The sequence below is a fragment of the Equus caballus genome, chromosome 7 (genome assembly GCF_041296265.1).
Source record: "Equus caballus isolate H_3958 breed thoroughbred chromosome 7, TB-T2T, whole genome shotgun sequence".
NCBI classification, from domain to species: domain Eukaryota; kingdom Metazoa; phylum Chordata; class Mammalia; order Perissodactyla; family Equidae; genus Equus; species Equus caballus.
This window is the reverse complement of record NC_091690.1, coordinates 3,872,271-3,898,069: the sequence shown is the minus strand read 5'-3', so window position 1 is coordinate 3,898,069 and position 25,799 is coordinate 3,872,271. Positions and strand designations below refer to the sequence as shown.

The 25,799-nt window shown below is 62.6% G+C and overlaps 2 protein-coding genes across 9 annotated transcripts in view; both read left to right on the top strand.

Annotated features, from left to right (window-relative positions):
- The window catches only part of SAFB2 (scaffold attachment factor B2), a 30,177-nt gene extending 23,757 nt beyond the window's left edge, over positions 1-6,420 (top strand). For 3 of the 4 annotated variants that reach the window (XM_023644507.2, XM_023644506.2, XM_023644508.2), the window contains exons 15-21: positions 759-1,049; positions 1,934-2,074; positions 3,136-3,178; positions 4,058-4,185; positions 5,532-5,644; positions 5,732-5,798; positions 6,066-6,420. In XM_023644507.2, coding sequence (XP_023500275.2) covers positions 759-1,049; positions 1,934-2,074; positions 3,136-3,178; positions 4,058-4,185; positions 5,532-5,644; positions 5,732-5,798; positions 6,066-6,216 — 934 coding nt within the window. In that variant the 3' untranslated portion in view covers positions 6,217-6,420. Of the gene's footprint in view, positions 1-758; positions 1,050-1,933; positions 2,075-3,135; positions 3,179-4,029; positions 4,186-5,531; positions 5,645-5,731; positions 5,799-6,065 lie in introns of all 4 variants that reach the window. The other variant, XR_002808999.2, reaches the window with a different exon arrangement.
- An 11,128-nt stretch (positions 6,421-17,548) lies between these two features.
- On the top strand, positions 17,549-22,224 carry TINCR (TINCR ubiquitin domain containing). 5 transcript variants are annotated; one of them, XM_070272549.1, is made up of 4 exons: positions 17,618-17,969; positions 19,843-19,933; positions 20,207-20,329; positions 20,426-22,224. In XM_070272549.1, the coding sequence occupies exons 1-2, from the start codon at positions 17,710-17,712 to the stop codon at positions 19,844-19,846; spliced, it is 264 nt and encodes an 87-aa protein (XP_070128650.1). In that variant the 5' UTR covers positions 17,618-17,709; the 3' UTR covers positions 19,847-19,933; positions 20,207-20,329; positions 20,426-22,224. The 5 variants fall into 5 exon arrangements, with proteins under 5 accessions (XP_070128647.1, XP_070128650.1, XP_070128651.1 ...); XM_070272550.1 differs by having other exon boundaries at positions 17,622-17,969; positions 20,207-20,255; XM_070272547.1 differs by having other exon boundaries at positions 17,622-17,969; positions 20,083-20,255.
- Positions 22,225-25,799: the final 3,575 nt, after the last annotated feature.

The following is a 25,799-nucleotide window of genomic DNA, read 5'->3' as shown; positions in this document are numbered from 1 at the left end:
GCCTCTGTCTTCCCTCCAGACCCTTCTATGGTCATCATTTCCTGGGCTCAGGCAGGTGGCGGCTGTGAGGGCTGTCCCCATGGCAGTGGCGTCCCCACTCCTGGCGCTACTGTGCTAGTGGCCTTCCCAGGTGGCCGCAGCCCCCAGTGCATCCTTGGCCGCCCTCCCTCTCGTCAGGGAGGCTGGGCGGAAGTAGGCAGCCGCTGCCGCTCTCCGGTTCCGCCATCACCGGGGCAGCAGAGCCCCCTTGTCATTTCTCCACATGCTGCTGTGACAAACCACAGCCACGCAGCGCAGGGTCTGGGGGCTTCATGGAGCTCAAGCGGAGCCCTTGGAGGTGTCCCCAGTGATGCTCCGGCCTCTCTGCTGCAGCCCTGTCCTCTCTGCCTCCACGTGGCCAGCTTTCCCAGCCCCGGTGGCCTTTGCCTGTTTTCCTGGGGTTGCCCTGTGCCCACAGCAGCCTTTAGAGTCGCAGCCATCCTTGGCTTTTTTCCTTTTCTCTCCCCAATAATGGGGGGCTGTGTTTTGGTGCCTTTGAGCCCATCCTCCCCACCTGGCCCTGGGGTCTGTCTCCCGCCGCCCTTCCCTCCTGGTTCAGCCCTGGCTGTGCCGTGGGGAGCAAGGGGAAGCCGGGAGGTGGGGTGCCCGGCGATCCAAGTAGCTGGGCAGGAGGGACCGGTCCGCGCCGGAGCGCCTGGTCGGGCAGCCAACACCTGAGCCTGCACAGGGACGTCAGGTGGCCGCCTGTGTGCCCGCAGGGAGCGCGAGCAGCGCGAGCGGGAGCAGCGGCTTGAGGCGCTGCACGAGCGCAAGGAGAAGGCGCGCCTGCAGCGGGAGCGCCTGCAGCTCGAGTGCCAGCGGCAGCGGCTGGAGCGCGAGCGCCTGGAGCGGGAGCGGCTGGAGCGCGAGCGCATGCGCGTGGAGCGCGAGCGCAGGAAGGAGCAGGAGCGCATCCAGCGCGAGCGCGAGGAGCTGCGGCGGCAGCAGGAGCAGCTGCGCTACGAGCAGGAGCGACGGCCGGCGCTGCGGCGGCCCTACGACGACGGCCGGTGAGGGGGGGCCGCCCTTCCTGCGCCCCGGTGGGGAGAGGGGCGCGCGGACGAGGCGCGCCGGGGCCCTGGCAGAGCCCGTGGTCGTTTGTGCCCTCGTCCATGGGGTTGTCTCAATCGGGTGGCTGTGTGCCTCGGTATGGGCCTGTGCTAAGGGCCTGTGGTGCTTCCTCGCGCCGCCCCATCCCTGGCACTGTGGTTTCTGGGGAAGCAGAGCCACCGTCCAGGAGCTGGTCTGGAGAACCCAGGGCTGCGCTGGGCCTTGTGTGTCCTTGTAGCGGGAGAGGCAGCGTCGCCGGGTGGGGAAGGAAACTGCCTTCCTGGTGCAAAAGTGGGGGGATTGCTCTCCAGCTCTCTGCGCTGTGTGCCTGACGGTCACCGTCTCCCCACGCCCGGGAGCCTGGTTTGCTGGTGAAAATGGGGAAGGAGGTCATTGGAGGGCGTCCTGAGCTGGGCTGCGTCTCATTCACTGGCCCCCATCTAATCCCCTTTGTTCCTGCAAAAATGCCCCAGGAGGTCCAGGTTCCTGTAGAAGGCGGGAAGGCGGAAGTGTGGCGGCTAGAAGGCCGTTCCAGAAGGGTCAGGTCCTTCCTTTCCCTTGCGTGTGAGCGCGCGCGGGATCAAGGTGTCGGCCGCCTCGTGGTGCAGCAAGCTCCCAGCAGCCCTTTCACCATGGTGGCCGAGCAGACCATGGCGCCTCAGGGCGGTTTGGGGGCTTCTCATCTCTCTAATCAAAGCCATCGTGATTGAACGTTTTGAGATTAGCCCTGTGGGACGTTTTAGATGATACCAGGCTGGGGGAGAGCTCGCGCCTCCACCCCCTTCCTTTGTTCCCTCGGTTTCTTTCATAAGTGGAATTTGCGTCCTTTTTGTGATAAAACCAGGCGAGAGGATCCCTATTGGCCGGAAGGAAAGCGCCTGGCCGTGGAGGACAGATACCGCCCCGACCTCCCTCGGCCAGACCACCGCTTCCACGACTGCGACCATCGCGACCGCGGCCAGTACCAGGACCACGTGGCCGACAGGTCAGTGCCGCCCGCCGCGGCCGTTCCCCTGAGGCCTGGTCCACTCGTGAGGTTCCTGCTGCACCATCCCCGCTGCACGTGGGCTTTAGAACCAGGCCCCGAGCAAGGTGCCAAGTCTGTGGTCCCTTCGACGTCCTCGACTTGTCCTGCAGGAGGTGCCTCCAAGCTCGTTTCACGTGCTGTCCTCGTCACAGATGGCACCTAGGCAACCTGGGGCAGGTCTCCAGCCTCTTAGGGGCCCAGGCTCTGGGTTTCACAGCACCCAGGGGTCGCTCCCCGGCCCTGCCTCCTCATCCCCCCGTCCTCCCCCTGCATGGCCCACTGGAATCACAGAGAGGCAGCTGTTTCGAGAAGGGGCGTGGCTCCCCGAGCCTCCCGGTCCCAGTGCCGCAGACAGAAGCGGCCGGCGACGGTGGGAGAGTTCCTTTAGGCCCGCTTCGTGTTCCGAAGGTCGGGGTGGGCTTTTTCAGCCAGCGCCTTTTTTTTCTCTTCTCCTTTTCTGCCAGTGCCTTTTTTAGTCAGGAGTGGGTCTGATGCCTTGGGAGGGCAGCCCGCGATGTCCAGTCTGAGAATCCTCTGGCTTTCCCGCTGGCCCCCGGGCTGCATATCGCTGAGCCATTTCCTAGTTCATTAGGTCTTCTGGAAGGGTGGGGAGCGGGGGAGGGCGGCTGAGAAGCTGTGCACGTCCTTCATTGCGCTGGAGGTGGTCTGAGGCTCAGTGTTAGTCTCGTGCAGTGGGTCGGACCAGAGGTTCGGGACCCTCAGAGGCTGCTTTTGTCGCCAGACCACAGGTGGGAGGCACTGGCTTCAGGGCTGGGTCTGTGCTCCGGAGGCCCCTCTGAGGGACCCTAGGCCAGTGAAATCCTTCCTCCCACCCTCGGGACCCGACTTCCCTCCCGCCCGCGGGGAGAAGCCTCAGCTGCGAGCCGGCTCTTCTTTCGGAGTACCTTAGCGTCCTTAGGTGGTGACAGTGAGTGTCTGGTGGTGGAGCTCTTGCGTGTCCCCCAGCAGTGTCGTGCGGGGCCGTCGCGGCCGCTGGAATAAGATCTTTCCTTTTGCAGGAGGGAAGGTCCGAGGGCAGTGATGGGAGAGCGAGACGGGCAGGTGAGTGAGACCCCGACCGCGGGCTGGGCGCCGCCTCGGGGCAGGGGCGGGGGTGGGCCGTCCGTCTGGCCGGCATAGTGAGCGTGAGTTTCTGGTACGGGGGGCCTGCCCTTGCTTCAGCTCACCCAGTGGGAACTGCCAGGAGCTCTCAGTTGTTGCTTAGCGCTCCGTTAGGGAGTCGTTGAGCCTGGGTTTGGGGGTCCCGGTGGCTGGTGATCTGCAGGCGCCCGTGTGGGGTGCATACGGTGTCGACTCAGAGCGAAGGGCAGTCTGGGCCTCCATGAGAAGGTGGGGCGGCGGCATGGTGGCTTTTTCAAACAGGGCTACGTTTGGGAGAACATTGGAGCGTGCTCTCTCACTGCCCAGATGTGCTGGGTTCCTGGGCGCAGGGTTGGGTGGCCAGGATGCTGGTCATTCCATCTGTGGTCCTCGTCTCCGGGTGTCGGAGTGAGGGAGCCCCGGCCGCCTCCATAGGGATGCGCAGCGGGGTCTGAAGGCACTGGGCGTGTGGGAGGGCCCTCCCGTCATCAGCAAGGACAAGGTGTCTGGTTCTTTGGGGAAACTGCTAAGTGACTCTTGGCGGACCCTTCAGCAGGGCCACCGAGCTCCAAGAAGCACAGGGCCGAGGGGGCTTCCCGGGTGCTTGGTGTGGTGCCAGCGATGATGCTGGGGGGCCCCGGGAGTTGTCGAGCAGGAGGAATCAGCAAGCAAGGGCTGTGCAGGACCTCCTGTGATGTCAGGGTCATAGCGAGCCTTCAGGCAGCGCCGGGTCAGAGGGGCCTGGGCGGGCGGGTGCTCCTCGAGTCCTCACACCTGGGTCTGCGGGTTGACGGGCCGTCTGGGGTGACGAGGTGGAGTCGCCCTTCTCGTGCCTTCCAGCACTACGACGACCGCCACAGCCACGGCGGACCCCCAGAGCGCCACAGCCGGGACTCCCGAGACGGCTGGGGCGGCTACGGCTCTGACAAGAGGATGAGCGAGGCCCGGGGGCTGCCGCCACCACCCAGGTGAGCGAGCGGGCTCCCCACTGCGCCCTCCGCCCCGGGCCCCAGACTGGCCCCAGCTGCGAGGAGAAGCCCCTCCCCCGCTTGTCCTCGGGCCTTTCGGGGCCGGGTCACAGCACAAGCTTCCGCAGGATCTCTGGGGGTGTCCAGGGGTTGAGCGGGGCTGGGGCGCCCGCTGGTGGACGTAGTCATCCTGCCCGAACGGCCTCCTGAGCGCGCGAGCCTTTCCTGTCGTCTGGTCCATCCTGCCTTAGCCAGCTGTGGGGACTTACACGGCCGCACTGCTGCTCAGACGGAAGCGCCCTGAGCGGCTGTCGCCCGACGGCAGCCGGTGCACGCGTCCGGGCTCACTGTCTGGGGCCGTATAGCGTCGCCCTCACAGCCAGGTGCGGGCTCTGCTGGGTCCCTCGTCCTGGGCCTGGACCGCCGCCGGGGCCGCTGGTGCCCGTGCGCTGGACCCATGTTTGGATTTCAGTCTCCCAGAGTTTCTCTCTGAAGCTTTTCTTGCACAGCCTTTTCAACAAGTAATTCACATGCTACACGGTTCACCCGTTTAAAGCGTGTTCACAGTGTTGTGCGTCCATCACTATGATCAATTTTAGAACATTCCGTCCCCCCACAAGAAGCCCCGTCCCCATCAGCAGTGCCCCCAACCCCCCCAGGCCCTGCACCCACGAGCCCGCTCTCTGTCTGTGGATCGGCCTGTTCTGGACGTTTCCTGTCCATGGGGTCACACGCCGTGTGTCCTTCTGTGTCTGCTTCTCTCCCTGAGTGTTGTGTGTGCAGGTCCGTCCACGTGCGGCAGTGTCAGGGCCTCACTCCTCTTCACGGCCGCACCGTGTGCCCGCATGTGGAGGGACACGCTGTGTGGCTTCTTCCCTAGCTGGTGGACACTGGGCTGTTTCCACTTTGGGGCTGTTACAGAATGAAGCTGCCGTGGACGTTCGTGTCCAGGGCTGCATGTGAACATGGTTCCCGTTCTCCTCGGGGGGGGTGGGTACCTGGAGCGGCACTGCTAGGTCGGGTGGTCCCTGTGTGTTTAGCTCTTTGAGGACCTGCCAGGCCCGAGGCCCCCGTCTCCACCCATCCCCACCAACACATGTTCCTGTCCGTCTGTCGGATTCTGGCGTCCTGGCGGGGTGAGGGGGGTCTCACGCACACGCTGTGATGGCAGCTGTGCCAAACACCGTCCCGTGTGCTCCCTGGCCACATGTGTCCTTGAGGACGGGTCTGTTCCCCTCCTTCGCCCACGTCGCTCAGACACCCCTGACGTGGGCGTGATGAGCCAGCCCGCAGCTGCAGTCGAGGTGCATGAGGACAGCTGCATGTCTGTCTTCTGTTTCGTAAAGGGGCGGACGGGACTGGACGGAGCACTGTCAGAGGCTGGACGAGCATCCGGAGCGCACCTGGCCGGGCACGGTGGATGCGGGCACGGCGGGCCGGGAGCACGCGCGGTGGCAAGGTAGGGTTGGCCGCTGCGGCGGGCACCTCCGGGGGTGGCCCCAGGCTACCCGGAGGGCGAGCTGGCAGGCTCTCTCTTCTCCTGCAGGTGGCGAGCGGGGCCTGTCGGGGCCCTCGGGGCCGGGGCACATGGCCAGCCGGGGCGGGATGTCTGGGTAAGGAGTGCTGTCCGCGGTCCAGTTGACTGTCCCTGCTCCCCGTCCTCTCCCTCTTTTGTGTGTTCGAGCAGCTTGTGTGGTTGGGTGTTTTGAACACAAATTCCACAGCAGCTCTTGGCAGCTGGCACAAGTGGCCGTCCTCGGTTACCCCAGCGCAGCCCGCGATTCTGCTCTGTTGCACGCGGACAAAGGCGCTGGCCGGGGACGCGCCCGCGAGAACAAGGCCAGGCGGGCCGCGGGGACAAACGTGCGCCTTTGTTGCAGGCGCGGCGGCTTTGTACAGGGCGGGCACTCGCAGGCTCACGCGCTGCCCGGGGGCGCCCTGGAAGGCGGAGGACTGGCCGGCCAGGACCGCGGCAGCCGCGTCCCCCACCCACACCCCCACCCGCACCCCCACTTCGCCCGCCGCTACTGACCGACACGCCGCGGCTCCCGCCAGCGTCCCTTGAATGCGGGGACCCTTTTAAGAAGCAAAACCAGGTCCTGCCCCCCTGTTGTAGCGCAATTCAATGTGAAGTCACTTTTTTTTAAATAAACGTGTTCTTGTTCTGCCGTTTCTAAGACAAGGTTTCCGTTACCGAGGCATTCCATTTTCCATGAATAAAGTTTACGGTTCGCACCCGCGTGTGTCCGCTCATTGCAGAGCGGGCGTGGTCCCGCCACTCGAGGCGTCCGTGCCCCGTCTCAGATGAGGAGCCGGGTGCCGGGCGCGGTCGTCTGCCCGGGGTCCCAGAGCTCGTGGGTGGCAGCGTGGGGTCGGCATTAGGAAGCCCTCGTTGAGTGAGGCTGTGCGTTCCGTGGGGGCTCCCCGTGCAGGGGCCTGGGGGGTTCCGGCCTGGTGTGCGGTTCGGGGCTCCAACTGAGGGGCAGGGATGGGGTGGCCCTTCCTTGGCCCCCGATCCACCCATTTTCCAGGAGTGCAGGCTCGTGGGCAGTGTCCTCACTGGTGATTATGAGCCATTCCAGTTCTCTCCATCAGAGACAGCCGCCAGGGCCTTGGCTGGTCCCAGGGCTGCTTCCTGAGCCCGCCATCCCTGCCCCAGGGTGACAGCCACCACAGCAGGCGCGTCTCTCCCTCCCCCGGGGGTGACTGCAGACCCGGGGGGCCGGGGACAGAGGGCGAGCTGGCTTCCCCGAGTCGAGTCACGGTGCTGCTCCGGCGTGGTACGAGTTAATCCTCCGTGCCGCCTGCCGGGAACCTCGATTCCCTCCCCTCCGAAAGTAGGACAGCCACCCCACCGGCCGAACAATCGGCGGAGCGTCTGCGCTCCCGCTGGGGCGTTTAGCTGTAAAAGGGCCATGTGACAATCGGGCCCAGCTGGTGGCTGGAGCCGGGGCATGAAAGGCAGGGCGGCCGGCCTCTGAATGGCCGCCAAGAAGCACCTCGCAAGCCACCCCTGTGTGGGGCCTCTGGAGTCCTCGTCCACTGACAGGGTGACAGGACGCCGGCTCCACGTTGCCCCCGGGGCCTCTGCAAGCTGGAGGCTGGACCGGGACCCGGATCTTCCCTGTCGGGCGATGCAAGCCAGACCCGCCTGGGGCTGTGCACGGACCAGCGTCCCATCCGCACGTCCGCTGTCTCTGAGGACCCGGGTCCCCTCAGGTCAGGGCCCGCCCTCACGGCCTCATTGGCATCCGATGACCTCTGTCAAGGCCTCGGCACCGAAACCAGTCCCATTCTGACGTCCCGGGGCCCAGACTCCAACACAGGAATTTGGGGGAACGCAAGAGCACTGTCCGCTTTCCCTACAGACAGATTCTTCCTGGGAATTGCTCCTCGGTTAGTCTGGAACCATTTCTGTGCACAGCTCCGGAGCGCCGGATCCACATGCCTGCCCAGCTGCTGTCGCAGTGTCACAGGTCGGAGCCGGCTGCACAGGCTGAGCGCCTCATTGTGTTCGCGCTGCCGCCGGGCTGGGCGCGAGCGCCCACAGGCCTGAGGAGTATTGGCAGATGCCCTCTTCTCTGGGCTTCTCTTTGTGTCTGATCTGGCAGTCATTGTGTTGTTTGGTGGTGGTTTTTTTTCAATCGAGTAGTTATGTGATACTGATTTTTATTTCAGAACAGAAAAGGGAGGTAGAATGAAACATTCGTTCTAGAAGGGGCTGCCGGGGGAGACAGGCTGTCTCCACCTTTTGGCTCGTGTGAAGGATGCTGCCATGGAGACGGGCGTGCGTGTTTTCCTTGGCACGCCTGTTTGCCATTCTCCGGGGCGGGCACCTCTGAGTGGAATTCCCGAGTCATAAGGTGATTGTAGGCCTGACTTTTGAGGAACTGGCAGACCCTTCTCCACGGCAGCTGCACCGTTTGCATCCCCACCAGCCATGGGCAAGGCTCCAGTGTCCGCCCCTCCTCACCGATACTGGGTATTTTCTGTTTTTTGTTAATAATAGCCATCCTAGTATGTAGTGGTGTGGAGAACCACAATGTAGTTCTATCTAGAAACTGGAATATTACGCAGCCATGAAAAGGAAGGAGATCCTGACACCTGCTCCAACATGGACAGACGTGGAGAACGTGATGCTCAGGGACGTGAGACAGACACAGAAGGACACACACTGTGTGGTCCACTCACAGGAGGTCCCCAGAGGAGCCACAGCCACAGAGACAGAAAGCGGATGGGGGGCCAGGGGCTGGGGGAGGGGTGGGAGTCAGTGTTTCATGGGGACAGAGCTTCCGTTTGGGGAGATGGAAAGTTCTGGAGACGGATGGAGGGGATGGTGGCACAACCGTGTGAGTGTGCTTCATGCCGCTGAGCTGTGCCCTTAAAATGGTGAAGATGGTAAGTTTCACGTTACATGTATTTTACCACAGTAAAAAAAAAATGTTAAAGTTGGGGTAGGAGCTGCTGGGTGTCGGGAATGGGGGCCGCTGGGGTAGACACGGGCGGGCGGGCGGGCTCAGAGCCAGACGCCGGGACCCAGCCTCCCCGCCAGCCCACGGGGAGTCCATCGTTCCTCGCTGCCTTGGCCTCCTTAACTGGAGGCAGCGGATCATAATAGCGTTTACCATTGAGGGCCTTTGTGGAGATTAAGTTAGTTATATAACGTAAAGAGCTCATGCTTGCTCCTGGCATACAGTAAGAGCTTCATAAATGCTGACTGATCCCGAGAGGCCTACAGGAATAGGGCCCGGGGCGCCCATGCTTTACGGGGGACCCGCAGAATGTCTTGGGGCCTGGAGAGGAGGAGGGAAGAAGTGAGCGGCTCCAAAAATACTATGAGAGCACACAAAATCAGAATTAATACCTTATCAAACATCTCCACATCTACGAAAACGTGTCAACTTCATCCATTGCTCCATTTTGTGATCATAAAGATTTCATTACGTTTCACGACAGCTCCTAGGTTCAATGTTTTCCCTTTGCAGGAATTCCCAAGCCTGCGCCATGATTGCCAGTCTCAAAATTGCATGCGTCGCTCTAGTCAAAGAATTTCTGACGCCACATAACAAAAAGGCCTTTGGAGGCTTTTTTTTCCCCTCCAAATACAGCCACGGGATGGGCTGTCACCTGCCAGGTGGGCACACATCTCAGCTCCACCTCCTCCATCCGCTGTGTGTCCTGGGGAAAGTGACTTACCCTCTCTGGAGCCCTGAGCTTTCTCAAATGGGCACGAGGCCTCCATCCCAGGTCTCGGGCACGGTGACTTCCTCCTCTCCCGGGAGCGCCGTCCTCATTTTAGGATCCGACACCTGCAGGATAACGGGGTTTTTTCCTGTTGCCGCCGTACCAAATTAATGCAATTTCCGTGGCTTAAAACCACACCACTCACCTCCCAGTTCTGGAGGCCAGACGTCCTAAGACGTGAGGTGTCTGCAGGGCTGGCTCCTTCCGGAGGCGCCAGGGGAGGAATCCAATGCCCTGCCCTTTCTAGCACTTCTAGAAGCTTCTAGAAGTGCCCACGCTCCTTGTCTCCTCGCCCCTTCCTCCATCTGCAGAGCCAGCCGCGTGGCATCCTTCTGATCCTTTTCCCTTAGTCCCATCTCCCCTGACCCCGGTCCGGAAGGGTCTCTGATTCGAAGCATCTGCGTGGGGAGGGGCAGTACGTTGCCCATCACACGGGGTGTGACAAACTCTGCGCTGAGGGTCGCAGACGTGAACGCTGGTAGAGGAAGTGAGACGTACACAGTCCCTGCGGCCGGTGACCGCTTTATACCGGGACACAAAGACGTCACACAACACCCCCAAACCCAGATGTGCCCATCACAGCTGCCCTGGGAGCCAGAGTCCCAGGAAGATCACACAGAGCTGATGGCCCAGAGCCCCAGAGAGCCCGGGACTCACCCACACGGCCCTTCTCGGCCACCCCAGGACGCAGGGGCCACACGCTGAGGTCACACGGTGGTAAAGCGACAATTGCTTTGAGCACCAACGAGCAGGCCGGACTCAAAGACGACCGTCTACGTTATTTCGCGTGTCTAACCATTAAGGATAACGTCCTATGTCCCTACTGCTGTCTGGGGTGGACCGGGCTGGAAGCCGGCCCGGCGGAGCTGGAAGCGGTGCTGGGGCCCCCAAATCTCCCCCGAGAGGCCGGCCCCCAGGGGCAGCCGGATGGCCCATGGGCTGTTGCGTTTTTCCTGCACATCCTCAGATCCACTTTGGGCACAGCACCTGGGTTTGCCTCCGGCTGCAAATATGACACCAGAGGGGCCACATTCTGCTCCAGCGGAAAGTGCTTGGGGCCCGAGAGGCCTCCCCGGCCCCTCTCCCTCCTGCCTCGTCCCTGTCACAGCCGCCTGTCCCACAGCACGTCGTCCGCACCTTCCCCTAGAAGCTTCATGAATGTCTTGTTCTCATCTGTCCCCACCGTCCACTCAGGGGAAGCACTAGGGCCGGGCAGGGGGAGGGGAGAGAGTGGCAGGCAGGGCGAGCCGGCTTGGGAAGGGCTGGTCTGAACAATTCCAGCAGGGTCTGCGGCTGGCCCTGGTCCGCAAAGCGTCCAAACCCAGAAAATATAGACATAGTTAACACATCTGGAACGTAGCAGACACGTGGTAAATGCTGATCGGATCCTTGGAGAGGAGAAAGAAAGCACATCTTAATCCTGTATTTTCAAGTTTTCACAAGACTTTCATCCCCCGTTAGGCCTATGGGGTCTTTCGAGGCCCTGCTAGAAAATTCTCCTAGTTCAGAGCATCTCATGGGGCCGCCAGATCCTTGCGTCCTGTGGCGTCTTTGGGAAACATCAGGTGGCAGACAGTCCTTTTGAGATTGAGGGGAACGTTTGGACGCGTGCAGTAGTAAGGCTGCCGTTCCTGAGAGAGGATCAAAGAACACCTCCAGCCAGAGTTCCCTGGGGGTGCGGGGAGGTGCTTATTAAAAATACAGCTTCCCAGGCCACAGTTTGGGCCTGCTGATCTGATTGAGGCCCTGCCTCCAGCCTCTCTTGCCATCCTGACAGTTGTCAAGTGCCAGGCGGATCCCTGGGTGTGGATGTTCACAGTGGCCTCCACGAGTCAGGGCACTTCCTAGAGACCAAGCCCGGTGGGAGGGGCCGCGTCCCAGTCTGCCCTTCGCCCCCTGGGTGACTTTGAGCCAGTTCCCCTGACCCCCAAGTCTTCCCATCAGGAAACGGGCAGGCGATTTCTGAGGACGCCACGCGTGGATGCCTTTAAAATGCTTTCCACGGCATGCAGCATACAGTCGGCGCTTAGCAAATGTCTGGGCTTGCCGTTCATCCTTCCAGAAGAGCCAGGTCCAAGCCAGGCCTCCCGCCTCCTGGCCAGAAACCCCTGCCCCCAGGGATTCAGCAGCGACTGGAAGCTCTGATGTCGCCTGAGCGGTTCTGGCGAGGGGCCCCGACCCGCTGGGGGTCAAGGGCCGCCAGCCACTGATGGTGTCTCGCAGCTTCTCCAGGCCCCGCCGTCGTCCCCAGCCCGTGCCAACCGGCTGTGAAGCGGCCCGGGCGCCCCACATACCCAGCCACGGGAACCTCACCGGGGGCCCCGCAGGGCGGCTCGTAAAAGGCACTGAAGCTTCCCGCATAGACGCCGCCCGCCACGGCCGCCAAATATTTACAGACTCAGCTGAAACGAGCCTCAGGGGGTCGGTTTCACCAGCGGCCCAGAAAATGTCCCCTCGCCCCCACCCCCGTCCCTGGGAAAATAGGGCGCAGAGTGGGAGGAAGTCCACTTGGCCACCCCCCCTACGCCCCCGACCCCAGCCAGGCGGATGGGAAGTGGGGCTCGAGCATGCCTCTGAGCCCTTTCTCCAGCGCATTCTCCCAGCCAGCACTTCCTGGGCGCTGGCCGCCGTGCCAGGGTCACAGCTATGACCGTGACCAAGACAGACCCGCTCTCCGGGGGCTCAGCGGATGGTTTCAAGCCGGGGGTGGAGCGAGGCTGACTTCCTGGAGGAGGTGGCTGGAAGGGCATCCCGGGAGAGGGAACAGAGTGCGCAGGAGCCCCCAGGAAGGACAGGGTGGCGCACCTTGGAGGAAATGGCAACGGGAGCAAATGGGAGTGGGTGAGACTTGGGGTCAGACTGGCTTCGGAGCCCAGGGCCGGGGGCCATGGCGGGTTTTCAGTGGTTAAGAGAAGGAGGTAGGGCTGGCCCGGTGGCAAAGCAGTTAAGTGCACACGTTCCGCTTTGGCGGCCCAGGGGTTCACCGGTTTGGATCCCGGGTGTGGACATGGCACTGCTTGGCAAAAGCCATGCTGTGGTAGGTGTCCCACATATAAAGTGGAGAAAGATGAGCACGGATGTTAGCTCAGGGCCAGTCTTCCTCAGCAGAAAAAAAAAGAAAAAGAAGAGGAGGTGCCTGCCCTCTTAGAGGGTGACCATGGCAGTCTCTCTCTGGGCCCTTCCTTGCTTAGGGGTCGGGATCCCCACTGTCCCTGAGCCCCCTGCCCCGCAGCCCTGGGGGTGGGGCGAGCCCAGGTGGCCTCAGGGACCAGACACAGCGCGGCGGCCACGTGCTCCTCCGGGCCGGGGTCCCCTCCCCGAAGACCAGAACAGAGGAGGTCATCACGCGTCCGGGACCGAGTCACGGCGGGCGGCCCGGTGGTGGCGGGAATGCCAAGACGCCCTGGGGGGACCGGGCACGGGGGGTGCAGCCAATAGGAGGGGCGGACAGGGAGGGGTCTCTGGAGGTGGCGGCTCACTTCCGGGAGAGGCCGGGACTCAGCAGGTGACTGGGGAGAGACAGAGACGCAGAGACAACCAGAGACCCGCAGGGACGCCGAGCCGAGGCCCTGTGGCCGCCGGGTGGCGCCCGAGAGCCGTGCCCTGTGCCTCCCGCCGCCCGCGTCCCTTTCTCTCCGCCCCCGGTTCCCCCATCGGTCCGCCACGCCCGAGCGGGAGGCCCGGGGCCCGGGGAGGAGGGGCAGACGGAGGCGGGGCGGGGTCCGGAGCCTCCTCGCCCGGAGACCGAAACCTCGGGGGGTGTGTCCGCGTGTCTGCGCTGTTTGGAAACGGGGGCGCCTGTGTTTGTCTTGGGGGTGTGTTCACGGGCGTCCCTGCGGATCGTGTCTCCACGCCCCCAGAAACCCGCCACTGCCGTCTCCGCTCGCGGCTGAGTCACCCAAAGAGCACGAGAACCGAAACATTTAGGGAACGCTTCCAGGTGCCCCAGGAAATACTCCCCGGAGAGGCGAGGACGGGTGTTCGTGTTGCTGACTGAGCAAGACGTAGGTTCTACTAAACCTAAGTACCTACGACGTGCCAGGCCCCGGCTGGGGCGGGGGTGTTGCTTTCCTGCTGTGGACTCAGTTTCCTCAGCTGTAAAATGGGGCTCATGTTAGCACCGACCCCACAGCAATGCTAAGTGATTAAGTGAGCTGAGTTTTATAAAGCTCTTCAAACACGGCCGGGCCCAGTCTAAGGACTCAGGAAGGGTCAGAAATCATCTCATTTAATCCTTTTCAGTGCGAGCACCTCCGTTGCCCCAGGGGCCAGCGGGAGCCCCCCAGAATTGTCCTCTCCCCACTAGGGAGTTGAAGGATGCCTTGAAGACCTCAGTAGGTCACAAAATCTTCCCCTTTGGTCTGGCTCAGTGGTTCTCGAACCTCTACGTACAGAAAAACAAGTATATTCGATCAGGCCGGGTGTTTAAATCAGAGCCTGATGCTGTTCCAGGCACCAGGGACTCAGCAGCGAACAAGACAAGAACCCCTGCCCTGGGGAGCTTCTATTCTAGTGGGGAGATCCTGATAAAGAAAGCTGACTTGTCACTCCACAAAGGCATGTCATTACAACTGGTTATCACCCATCGAGGCTGTCCAGACACTTTGCCATTTTCCCTTCCAGAAAGATGGTCCCAACTTAAACCATCAAGAGAGGCGAGCGCCCATTTTCTTGCACCCTCGCCAACTATGGGATTCGCAGAAATCGATGTCAAAGATTAGAGCAGAGATTCTGGGGTGCTGAGACTCTTTTTCACATGAGTCTTTCTTTTACAGTTTGCTGCTTGTGTCTTTAGTGTGTCCAAAGTGGCCTCCGTGTTCTTGGCATGTCTCTCTGTTCTTATTTATTTCTAACAACTCTTTACATAGGAAGGATGCCACTTTGGAACCTGTTGGTGGCAAATAGCCTTTGTTTCTAATATAACTAAACTGCAATAACAAAATTCACCCATAGGGACCACGAGGAACCCCGACGTGCCGGACCTCCTAGCCACGAATTCCTTATGAAATGTCACTGGAGGGAGACAGACGGGTTCAGAAAGTAACAACGATGAAGATCACACTCCGAACTGAGACAGGCCTTTCTCAACGAAGGATCCAGCTTCTTAATGGAAACACTCAATTCCCCAATTCTTGTTTTTTTTTTTTCAAAACTATCACTCGGGCCTAAGAAAGCAGGTCCAGCCCCGGGGCCGATCCCAGGGGACAAGTCTAGACGAGAAACCTCGATTCCAGAATCTGATGCCCAGTTTCGTGCATATGTCCCCGGTGGGGCCAAGGCGCCATCACGCCCAGCCTGCCTCCCCATCTGCCCGCAGCGTGGGAGGGACGCGCTTCCACCAACCTTCCCCGACATTCCTTCTCCCCTCACACGGCCAGAAGGGATGTGTGTTGATCGCCTCTCTGATTCTAGAATGTTCCGGAAGGGGGTGACTATTCCAAGGGTCTAGAACGTGGGGCGTTCCAAGACGCAGGGCGTCCACAATTTCCCTGAGCCCCCCGCTCGGAGCCTCTCAGCTGGCAGGACTCAGGGCTTCTCCGGGCTTGTCACCGTCCGCCCCGGCCTGCCGTAATTGCCGGTGACAGATAATGCCGGGTCTCCAAGCAGAAACCGCGGGCCCTCTAATCTGCTGGCGTGGGCACAGGGCCCGCTGCCCGCGGCCACCTGGCCGTCCCTGACGCCGCACGAGAAAATCCCAATTAATTGGAACTGGCACCGGCCGGCCCAGGCTCCATATGTCACAGCCGCACGTCCCCGGCTTCGCTGACCTGTCCTGCTGGTCACCTGAGAAGGGAGCCCTGAGACTTCTGGGGCCGTGGCGACCGGTTCTGCGGGTAGAGCCGGCCCGCCCACCTTCCCCGGAGAGCGTCCACAGCAGCCCACATCTCCCCCGTCTGGGCCTCAGTTTCCCTCCTTGTTCCAGGAGCTCAGCCTCGGCGTTTGCTGTGGGGCCCACGGAAGCTGCCCAGCACGTGTTGCTCTAAGCCGCCCTCGGGCACGTGGCTCGAGGCCCAGGAGGGACACAGCTGGCCGACGGGCTCGATAGCTGTCATCTGAGACGCCGCCATTTCAGATGATCACTCTTTTCCCCAAACCGCGGCCCCACGCGGATGATCAAACTTTGACCTCATTAGCAAGCTGATGGATTTCAGGAAAAATGGGATTTGGGGGTAGGTTTTTTGTATAGGTAGCTTAGCGTGACTGGCAACGAGCTCCCTTTCACGTACTTAAAGGAAGCATTTGTGTGTCCTTGTCGAAAACTGTTCACAACTTTGTGCTCAGGTTGTTGCTTCTTATTGATTTCTGGGAGCTTTTTACATATGCAGGCCATCAGCCTTTCATCTATCATGTCTTGGAAAAGTGACTTTGTCCATTGACCTTCTAGTCTTTGTGTGTGTGTATGTGTGTGTGTGTGTGTGTGTGTGTGCGTGCGTGCACGCAGGAGTTTTATATTTGTGTGTAGTCAGTTATTAGTCTTTTAATTAAAGGCTTCAGGGTTAATGTCATGTTTCAACACACTGGCCTTATTATTATTTTTAACTTCCATGTTTTCTTTCAGCAATTTTATAGTTTCTCTCTTTTTGTTTTTCTTTTTTGCTGGGGGTGGAGATCCACCTGGAATTTCCTTTGCCTTCAGCTGCCTTGAAAATCTTGTCTGAAATCTGGCGATTGCAAAAGAAGCTGCCGCGTCCGTGGACGAGAGCACGATCGCTGGCGCCAGGGTGCTGGCTCCCATCCCGGCTCTGCCCCTTTCCCCTGTGCATCCTCGGGGAAGTCGCTTACCCTCTCTGTGCCTCGGTTTACTGGTCTGTAAAATGGGAGCTAGGAAGGTCATGTGGGAATTCAGGGAAGCTTTCTCTTTTTGAAATCAAGCGCCCAGAAGACCATCTGGCACCGGGCGGCTGCCTTTTCTGCAGCTCTTTTTGTTCTAATTTGCTTTTCTTGGAGGAATCGAATTGTACTTCTTCGTGAATATTCTCCCAGTAGAGCCAGTTAGGGAGGGACGATGCTGTGGGAACATTTCTTTTTGTTTTTCTTTTTTTTTTTGGCTGAGGAAGACTGGCCCTGAGCTAACATCTGTGCCCATCTTCCTCTATTTTATGTGGGTCGCCACCACAGCATGGCTGACAAGTGGTTTAGGTCCGCACCCGGGATCCGAACTGGCGAACCCAGGCCGCTGAAGCGGAGTGCACAAACTTAACCACTATGCCACGGGGCCGGCCCCTGTGGGAACATTTCTAATTGCTTTGCGCACATCGATTTAATCCTCGTAACAACCGCACTGGATCAATGGGGACATTGAGGCCCAGGGACATTATCTTTCTGAGGAACTTCCAAGGAGCAGAGGCAGGATTAGAGGCTGGCAGGACCTAGGAAAGGAGTCGTAAGGATCGGGGAGGGGAGGGCAGCGCAGACTTCGGCTGGGCCCTCCACTGCTCACAAGCCTCCCGTGCCTCCCGCTGGCCGCAGCCTTAACTCCCGCTCCTCCCCGCCAGGCACACACTCAACTACACAGCTGGTGACCACAGGCAGGGGCCTCCTTGGTAGGAGTGTTGAACTCCTACTCATGTGCCAACACCCTAGCTGCAATGCCCACCCCTCCGGGAAGCCATCCCCACCTACGGGCCTTCTCCAGCCTGGGGCCTCTCCTGCTACTCAAGCCCTGGCCACCCCAGGCTGGGAACGTCTGTGACGGGTGCTGTGCCCCCCACTCTGTCCTGGGAGACCCTTGAGGACAGGGCCCTGGGGGCATTTCTGGGTGGCCCAGCGCTGCCCAGCCAGGCTCAGACGCAGAGTCGGTGCTTGTTGAACGAGTCTGAAGGAAAGAAGGGGAAAAAAATGAGTGAGTGACGAATATACGCCTGTCACTTCCGTCCGCCCGCAGCCCTGCAGGCGCCCCCTCCCTCGGGGGAGAAGCCGAGTCCTCCCCGCCGACCCCAGGCCCTGCTCAACCTGCCCCGTCCCCTCCTCCCTGCGCATCCGGGGCCTCCTAGCCTTTGCTCTAACCCTCCAGGCGCCATCCTGCCCCAGGCCCTTTGCACGGGCTGTGGGCTGTTCCCTCCGCGGCCGGCGCGCTCCTCCTCCTCCTCCTCCTTCTCCTGGAGAACCCGGTTCCCACGCCGCCGCCGCCTCCTCGGCGAGCCCGCCCCTCGGCCTCGCTCTCCGTCCAAACAGCCCGCCCCGCCCGTCGCCGGGCCCTGAGCGTCCGCCTGGCCGGCTGCAGGCCGCGTGTGCTCCGGGCGCCTCCCCTGCGCGCCGGGCGGGGCGCGGGGCGCGGGGATGGAGGGGCTGCGGCGGGGCCTGTGGCGCTGGAAGCGCTTCCACATCAAGGTGCACCTGGCGGACGAGGCGCTGCTGCTGCCGCTCACCGTGCGCCCGCGCGACACGCTCAGCGACCTGCGCGCCCAGCTCGTGGGCCGGGGCGTGTGCTCCTGGCGCCGCGCCTTCTACTACAACGCGCGCCGCCTGGACGACCACCAGACGGTGCACGACGCGCGCCTGCAGGACGGCGCGGTGCTGCTGCTCGTGCGCGAGCCCAGGTGCCGGGGTCGGGGTCGGGGGTCAGGGCGGGGGCGCGGAGGCCCGGGGGTCGGGGATGGGGTCAGGGCCGGGGCCCAGGGTCGGCGATGGGGTCAGGGCGGGGGGCGCGGAGGCCCCGGGTCGGGGACGGGGTCAGGGCGGGGGCTGGGGTCAGGGATGGGGTCAGGGCCGGGGCCCAGGGTCGGCGATGGGGTCAGGGCCGGGGCTGGGGTCGGGGCTGGGGTCAGGGCCGGGGCCCGGGGTCGGGGATGGGGTCAGGGCCGGGGCCCGGGGGTCGGGGATGGGGTCAGGGCGGGGGGCGAGGAGGCCCCGGGTCGGGGACGGGGTCAGGGCGGGGGCTGGGGTCAGTGATGGGGTCAGGGCCGGGGCCCAGGGTTGGCGATGGGGTCAGGGCAGGGGCGCACTGAGGTCCGAGGGTCGGGGATGGGGGTCAGGGCAGGGGCGCGGAGTCCCCGGGTCGGGGATGGGGTCAGGGCGGGGGCCGGGGATGGGAGATGGGGTCAGGGCGGGGCGCGCGGAGGCCCGGGGGTCGGGGATGGGGGTCAGGGCGGGGGCGCACGAGGCCTGGCTGGCAGCTGGGGTCCTGCAGGAGGGTGGACAGGGCCCTTCCTGCCCAGTGAAGCGGTAGCTGCTGTAGGGACCCCTGGGGAGGGCTGAGAGAGGCTGTGGGGGCCGCTGGATGCCCCCCTGCCTGCAGCCTTCTCTTCTCTGCACCCCTCTCCTCGTTCCTCTCTCTGTCCCCATCTCTCCGGGCTGCTGTCCTGTTTCGTTTCCCATCATCCTGTCTGTCTGTGTCTCTGTCCCTTTCTGTCTCTGATGTTTTTCTCTCTGCGTCTCTGAGCCTTTTCTCTCTCCATCGTCACCTCCCTGCCCTCCCCACCATCCCGTCCTGACCCTTGCCGCCCGCACTCAGACCTGGCCATCTGGGGTCACCACAGTGGTCCCCCGGCCAAGGGGATGCAGGAGAGGGGTCTCTGGGCCCCAGGAGGGCTCTGCAGGGAAGGACGTGGCTGTGGGAACAGCGTGCAGGGGCCAGGCCAGCCCAGGGAGACGCACATGATCTGGTGGGGAAGGTGGCGCAGGACCCAGAGCCCCGATGCCACGTTGGTGGCGTGGGGCAGGGGCCGCCCGGGAGCTGTGGGTGTGACCCCGGAGCTGAGGGCGGCTGTGCCCACCAGGCCCCAGTGAGCCACACCCGCTCACACAATCAACGTCCCACACACAATAAGTATTAATGGAGCGCCTACTGGGTACCAGGCAATGAGCTGGGTCCCTGGACCCAGTGGGGACCCGATGGACCAGGCCCACCCGTGGGGACCCCGCAGTCAGTTCAGTGGCGGAGCCAGATAACTATAGGATAGAAAGCTGGATGAAATAAGTACTGTGGAAAGATGCAGGAAGGCAGAGGGTGATGGTGGTGGTGCCACCCTGGCCACGGGGACCAGAGGAGGCCTCCCGGGAAGGTGACATTTCAGGTTGCGATGTGAAGAGTGGGCGGAAGGGTGTTCCAGGCAGAGGACACAGCCTGTGCAAAGGCCCTGGGGCAGGACCAGGCCTGGTGTGTGGGAGGAAGAGCGAGGAGGCCTGATTGGCTGGAGCAGAGGGAGGAGGGGGAGAGAGGGAGGAGGGAGGGCGGGGAGGGGACGGGGCAGGTCGCGCGGGGCCTGGTGGCCGCAGGGAGGACTCAGCTTCTCCCCCGAGGGAGGGGGAGCCTGGAGGGCTGCGGGCGGAGGAGGCAGGACCGACTCAGGGGCTCCCGGGCGCCCTCTGCGGGTCCTGGCAGGGGCGGGAACTCCGGATGGGGAAGGCCTGGAGTGCCGAGGCCAGGGCTGTGTGTGACCTCTGACCTGTGTCCCTCTGTCCCCTCCTCAGGTAGTCTGCCTGGAGGCGGTGGCCATGACCCAGCGGACCCGAGGTGCCGGCTGAAGGAGCAGCTGGGGCGGGAGCCTGGCCCTCGATCCCAGTAAGTCCCTTTGGTGCTTCGGGCGCAGAAGGGACCTCCCAGATTGTAGAGGCCACAGATGGGGAAACTGAGGCCGGGAGAGGAGAAGGGACTCAGCTTTGTGGCCGACCCCGCCCTCCACAACCCTGTGCCTCTGGCCCCTGGGGCAGGGACGCCGTGCTCACCTGGAGACTAACGTGCGCTGACCTGCTGTGTGACCCTGGGCAAGTTGCTTCTCCTCTCTGGGCTCGGGCACCCGCTGCTTCCGTTGCAAGAATGGGCTTTGATTGGCAGGTGGGGCCTCCTCGTGCTCTTTGCCTGCAAATCCCGCGACTGCCACCAGGTGACTCCAGACAGCCACGCGGCCGGGGGTCCCTCCTGGGGTCCCAGGGCCACCGGGAAGGAGGTGGCTCAGGGGTCAGTGTCCACGTCGCGGGTCTTGGGGACAAAAGAAGGGACACGGGCCGGGGCCTCGATGGAGACTGTCTGGTCCCCTCCCTCCTGCCGTTCCAGGTTCTGGTTCCGACCGCTCGGCCACTCCTGACGCAGCCCCTGTCCCTGTCGCCGGCCTCGGACGTCGCTGCCCCGGCCCCGCCAGCCGTGCCGTGCGACCCTGAGGCCGCTGCGGGCACCGCCGTCCACCCGGGGCGTGTCGCTGGGCCCTTGGCTCAAGCCGTGTCCCCGCTGGAAGCCCCTTCCGTGCGCCTCCTCCAGGAAGTCCTCCCGGGTTCCCAGCCAGGGAGCCCCTGTCCCATTTTGGGTCCCCACAAGTCCCCTCTGCTGTGAACAGCCTTGGCTGGGGTGGGGGGTGCAGCCAGTGACTCCGGGGGCCTCAGATGACTCGAGGTGGAGACGGGGGGACCCCAGCCCTCGGCCAGCTCTCCAGCGACACCCCACGGCCACCCCCTTCCACTGCCTGGTCCCCTGCACGGGGTCTCGGCGGGGACATCTCTCCTCGGGCCAAGAGAGAAGGGAGGGACCCCCCTGCCTTCCAGGGGTCCCCCCTTCACGGTGTGGCATGGGTGACCCGGTTCTGCCTGTCCCCCGGCCCCCTTGGGGTCCCTCCTCCAGCGGGGCAGTGGGTAAACTGAGGCCTCAGGTGACGGCTGGGCCCCTCCTTTGCACCGTCCCCTGTGCACACTTGGGGACCTGCCCCCCAGGGCCTGGCGGGAAAGTGGGGCCTTTCATAACCACCCCGCTCCCTTCCTGGGCCCCACTGTGGGCCGGGGTCTGTGCCTCAACTTACCCCACACTGCCAATTGTTCCCCGCGATCATGGGGGCCGTGACCACGACCCGTTTTACAGATGGGGGCGTCCCAGGCCACCCCCCCCTCCTCGGGTACTGCCCCAGCAGCCCCTGAGCCCCGGGGTCCCCAGCCCAGAGGGGGCCCCGACAGGGGAGGGGAGGGCTGCCTGCGGGTAGGGGCGGGGGACGCGTTTTCAGGCCGTTTTGACATTTAACAAACAGTATGCAAATCGCATGCAAATCGCATGCAAATCAGCACCCGTTTCTTAAGCCCCGACAGCGCGGGCGTGTTTGGAAGTCACAATGTTGGACCTGTCGCTTCCGCCCCTTGGCGGTGGCCTGGCGGACGGGGGCAGAGGCTAACCCCTCCCCCACCCTTCTTCCCATTTTCCATTTTCTCCTTCACATTGTCCGTCGAAGGTCTCCCGGTCCTCAGAGGGACACAACCAGCAAAAGTGGCTGCCGGCATCCCCATTTTCCAGATGGGGAAACTGAGGCACGGAGGGGCACAAGCCTGGCCTGAGGTCCCAGAGCCACAGTGTGGAAAGTGTCCTCTGCCGACCGTCGTCCTGGACCAGAGTGGACGGTGCCAGTGACCCAAGGGGGAGAGATGACAGCCTCTGGAGCAGGCCCACCAAGGCCTGGCAGAGGTCTGTCCCCAGGTTTCTTGAGCTTGGATCTGGGGGAATCGCCCATTGGCTCGCCCTGCTCCTCCGGTCCTTCTTTCTCCTGCTCCTCCATCAGCCTGTTCCTTGGATTCTGGCCACACAGCCCCTCTGCTCCGTTTGCAGGTGGCAAGCTCCTATTCAGCCTTCAAAACCCCAGCTCCAATGCCCCCTTCTTTCTGCAGCCCTTTCTGCTCTTCCCAGAACAGTCTTCACTTCCTTCTGGGCATCTGTCGCCAAGATCTCTCTGTCTCTGGTCCAGCCCTGACCCCTGGGGAGTCTGTGTGTCCTCTGGGTCTGAGGAGTGGCCTCTGGGGCCCAGGGCCACCTCGGTTGGGACTGGGGACTGAGGGACCGTCCTGGAGTGTGAACTGAGTAAAAGATTCAGTGTTTAAAACAAAGTCCTGTTCAAGCTTCTTCGGGGGGCCTCTGCCCTTCTTCTCTGTCCCCTCCTGGCCTTCGCGCACGCTGTCCCCTCTGCCGGGGGGGACACCCCGACTCCCATCCCAGGTGACCCTGAGCCCGCGCCCTCCCCTCTCTGGGCTGTGAAACCCGGGCCTGCCAGGCTCCCAGCTCCACCGGAGGAGCAAGTCTGGGCCGAGATGAGTTTCAGGTGAGACTTGGCAGTGGCCACGTGTCCCCGGGGCAGCGGCGTCTGGGGCGGGGCCGCCTCCCACGGGCCGCCCACCCGCTTCGCGCTCCCAGAAGGTCGAGGGTGATTTTCCAGGGTGGGGTGTGAGTCCATCTGGGAGGTTCCCGGGGGAGGCGTCTGCTCAGCCTCAGGCCGTCTCCATCTCTCTCCCCGTGCCCCCCGGCTGGGTTCTGGAATCTTCTACATGCACCTTCATCCCCCAGGCGTTGACTGAGGGCCCCCTGCGTGCCCAGCCCTGTGCCGGCTGCTGGAGCTGCCAAGACACGCTGCTGCGGGCACCGCGGATAGTGGGGCAGGTTGTTCACTGCACAAAGGCACCCGGCCAAGGGAGTGCCAGGGCCCCGGGAGGCGGAGCCTCTGGGATTTGTGCAAAGGTCCCCACCCTGCGACGGCGTGGGGCCCGGGACACCTGTCTCTGGTCCTCTCGGGGCTCAAGGTCCGGCAGAAGAGGGAGATGCTGCCAGGCCGGGGGCTGCTCCTGGGACTCCCAGGAGCCCTTCCTCTGGGCTTCCCCTGATGGCTACTGGCCTTATCATGAGGGCTCCAGGCCTGACCCCGAGGGCTCCTGACATCAGGCGGGTGTGAGCTCCAGACCCGCTAAACTTCTTGTTGGACCCCGAACGGGAGAGACTCCTTGTAGCCACAGGGCCTTTGCACGCGCTGTTTCTGCGTGTGGGACACCCCCACCCCACCCTCACCTTCCATCCTCCGATTCACAGGCTCCATGTCACTTCCTCGGGGTGGCCCTGACCGAGGCCTGGTTCCCGGCTTCCGCATTCTCCCAGCATCCTATTCTTTTCTCTGGAGCATTAATGCTTCGTGTTATTAGTCAGTCAATGGATGTTTTCCCTGGTCGCCTGTGGGAGATGGGGTCTCGTCTGGCACCACTGTCACCCGCAGCGTTTCATAAGCCAGCACCAGGGAGGGGCACCCAGGGACGCCCCCATCCCCGTTCCTGTCACCTCTGTGTCCGGCTCCGGTGGCCAAGGGCACAGAGACAGGGATCGGGACTCCAGGCGCTCTGCTCCTGCCGCCGTGACGAATGGGGACAATTCAGGACTCATGACCGACGGCTCCACCACGTGGCCCCATCTGGACAGACAGCGTCCTCGCCCCCACGTCTGCCCCACGCGGCTCAGGTCGTGAGGCGGCTGGTGAGGGGACAGGCCCAGGAGGCCCTGGCATCAGAAGGAGCTGGGGATGAGGCCTGGCCCTGCTGGGCCGCTCTGGGCAGCTCGCTTTCCCTCTCTGAGCCTCGGGCATCTCGTTTGCAAAAAGGGAAGGAAACATCCTCGTGGGCTGGGATGGATTTGCGGCAGGAACCGCCTGGAACTCAGGGAGCGGGGCGCACAGTAGGGATCCAATTAATGCTGCAGAAGGGTTGACTCCAGAGGCCTCATTGCCCCCCGACCCCGGTAGCATGAAGTGGGGTCAAGGTCGGAGGTGGAATCCGAGCCCAGAGGGAGCTCCGTCTCCCGCAGATGCAGAGACACCACGCACGGCAGACGTGGGTCTGAGTTCTACGAATGGAGCTAAGACGACAACCACAAAGGACGGACTCTCAGTCTGGACTACTTCCTTTTCCTCCGGTTCCGGATCACTGACCCCACCGCGAGGGTGCAGCGCCCTCTGGTGGGCAGCGTGGATGCGGCGGCATCTTGGGAGTCACATGTCACCCAGTTAGCTGGGCGCTGTCCTGTGGACAGACGGTGGAGCCGCCCGGGGAATTTGAGATGTTCTGAGATGCGGCCGGCCCGGTGGCGCAGTGGTTAAGTGTGCACGTTCCGCTTCGCGGCCCGGGGTTCGCCGGTTCAGATCCCGGGTGCGGACATGGCACCACTCGTCAAGCCATGCTGTGGTAGGCGTCCCACATATAAAGTGGAGGAAGATGGGCACAGATGTGAGCTCAGGGCCAGTCTTCCTCAGCAAAAAGAAGAGGATTGGCAGCAGATGTCAGCTCAGGGCTAATCTTCCTTAAAAAAAAAAAGGAAAGATGTTCTGAGAGACACAAGAAAAAACAGCCAAGATGTCATTGAACGTGTGACCCACAGGGGGCGGGATCGGACTCAGGGGCTCCCAGGGGGCCCCTGTGGGGAGGATGGACTATGGGGACGAGGGCGGGAGCTGGGGAACCAGGGTGGAGGCCCCTGCGCTGGTCCAGGTGAATGATGAGGCGGGAAGAGCATTCCAGGCCAAGGGCACAGCCGTGCAAAGGCCCTGGGGCCGGACTGGACCTGGCGTGTTGGAGGAGCAGCGAGGAGGCCCGTGTGGCTGGAGCAGAGGGAGGAGGGGGAGAGAGGGAGGAGGGAGGGCAGGGAGGGGACGGGGCAGGTCGTGCGGGGCCTGGGGGGCCGCGGGGAGGACTTGGCTTCTCCCCCGAGGGAGGGGAAGCCTGGAGGGCTGCAGGCGGAGGAGGCGGGACCAACTCAGGGGCTCCCGGGCGCCCTCTGGTGGCGGCTGCTGAGAGGACAGACGGGGACCAGGATGGAGGGGACCTCGTGGTCCAGGGGACGATGCTGGGGGCACCCAGGTGGCTGCTCAACACTATTTTAATGAAACATTTAAAAAAGCTCAGCATGAACGCAAAAACATATACAATGAAGAAAGTATCAAAGTGTTAAATGTTGCCAGGCCCCGCCCGGCGCTGGCTCTGTGCTGATTGAACCCTAATTCCCGCTGATTAAGGCCCGGGATCTGGGCCCGCAGCCCTCGGCGGGGAGGGAGGGGAGCCCCGGCAACAGGGCGGGTCGGGGGGCGGGTGCTGAGTGGCTGGAGCGGAAGCCGGGACTTGATCAGCCCCTCAGGATTAATTATGGCCGGGGAACCGACTGGGAAATCTATACCCCGACTCGGCGCTTCCCTCCTTCCCTCCATCGTTTGTCTCTAAACCTCCTCCCCATTCTTTTCCACCAAAACAGATTTATTTTCAAAATGCGCCTTTTCTATCCTACCCTGAAAACCCAGATATATATATATATATTTGTTTTTTTTGAGCAGTGGAGACGGTGCATATCAATGGGGGTATAGACATTGAAGTGAATACGTAACTGTTAAAAACGGTCTCCGAGGGCCTGTTGGGAACCACAGTAACCGCAGCCGCCCGTGAGCGCTGAGTGTGGGCTGAGGGTTTGCACACTTGTCTGAGCTCGTTTTCTGTCTCGACAGCTCCAGGGGGCGCGAGCAAGAGCTTCTCTGACGGTAGGATCTGCTCCCTTGAGCCCCACTGTATACACTGCAGCAGGTCTGACTTGAGACCTCGGACTGCAGAGCCCCAGATGGCTGTTGTCTATGCAGGGGAGCCACTTGGGTTCCGGTTGTGACCCA

What these genes read in the sequence shown, in the direction of transcription:
- TINCR (XM_070272546.1), top strand. Translation starts at nt 17,710, where the DNA reads ATGGAGGGGCTGCGGCGGGGCCTGTGGCGCTGGAAGCGCTTCCACATC.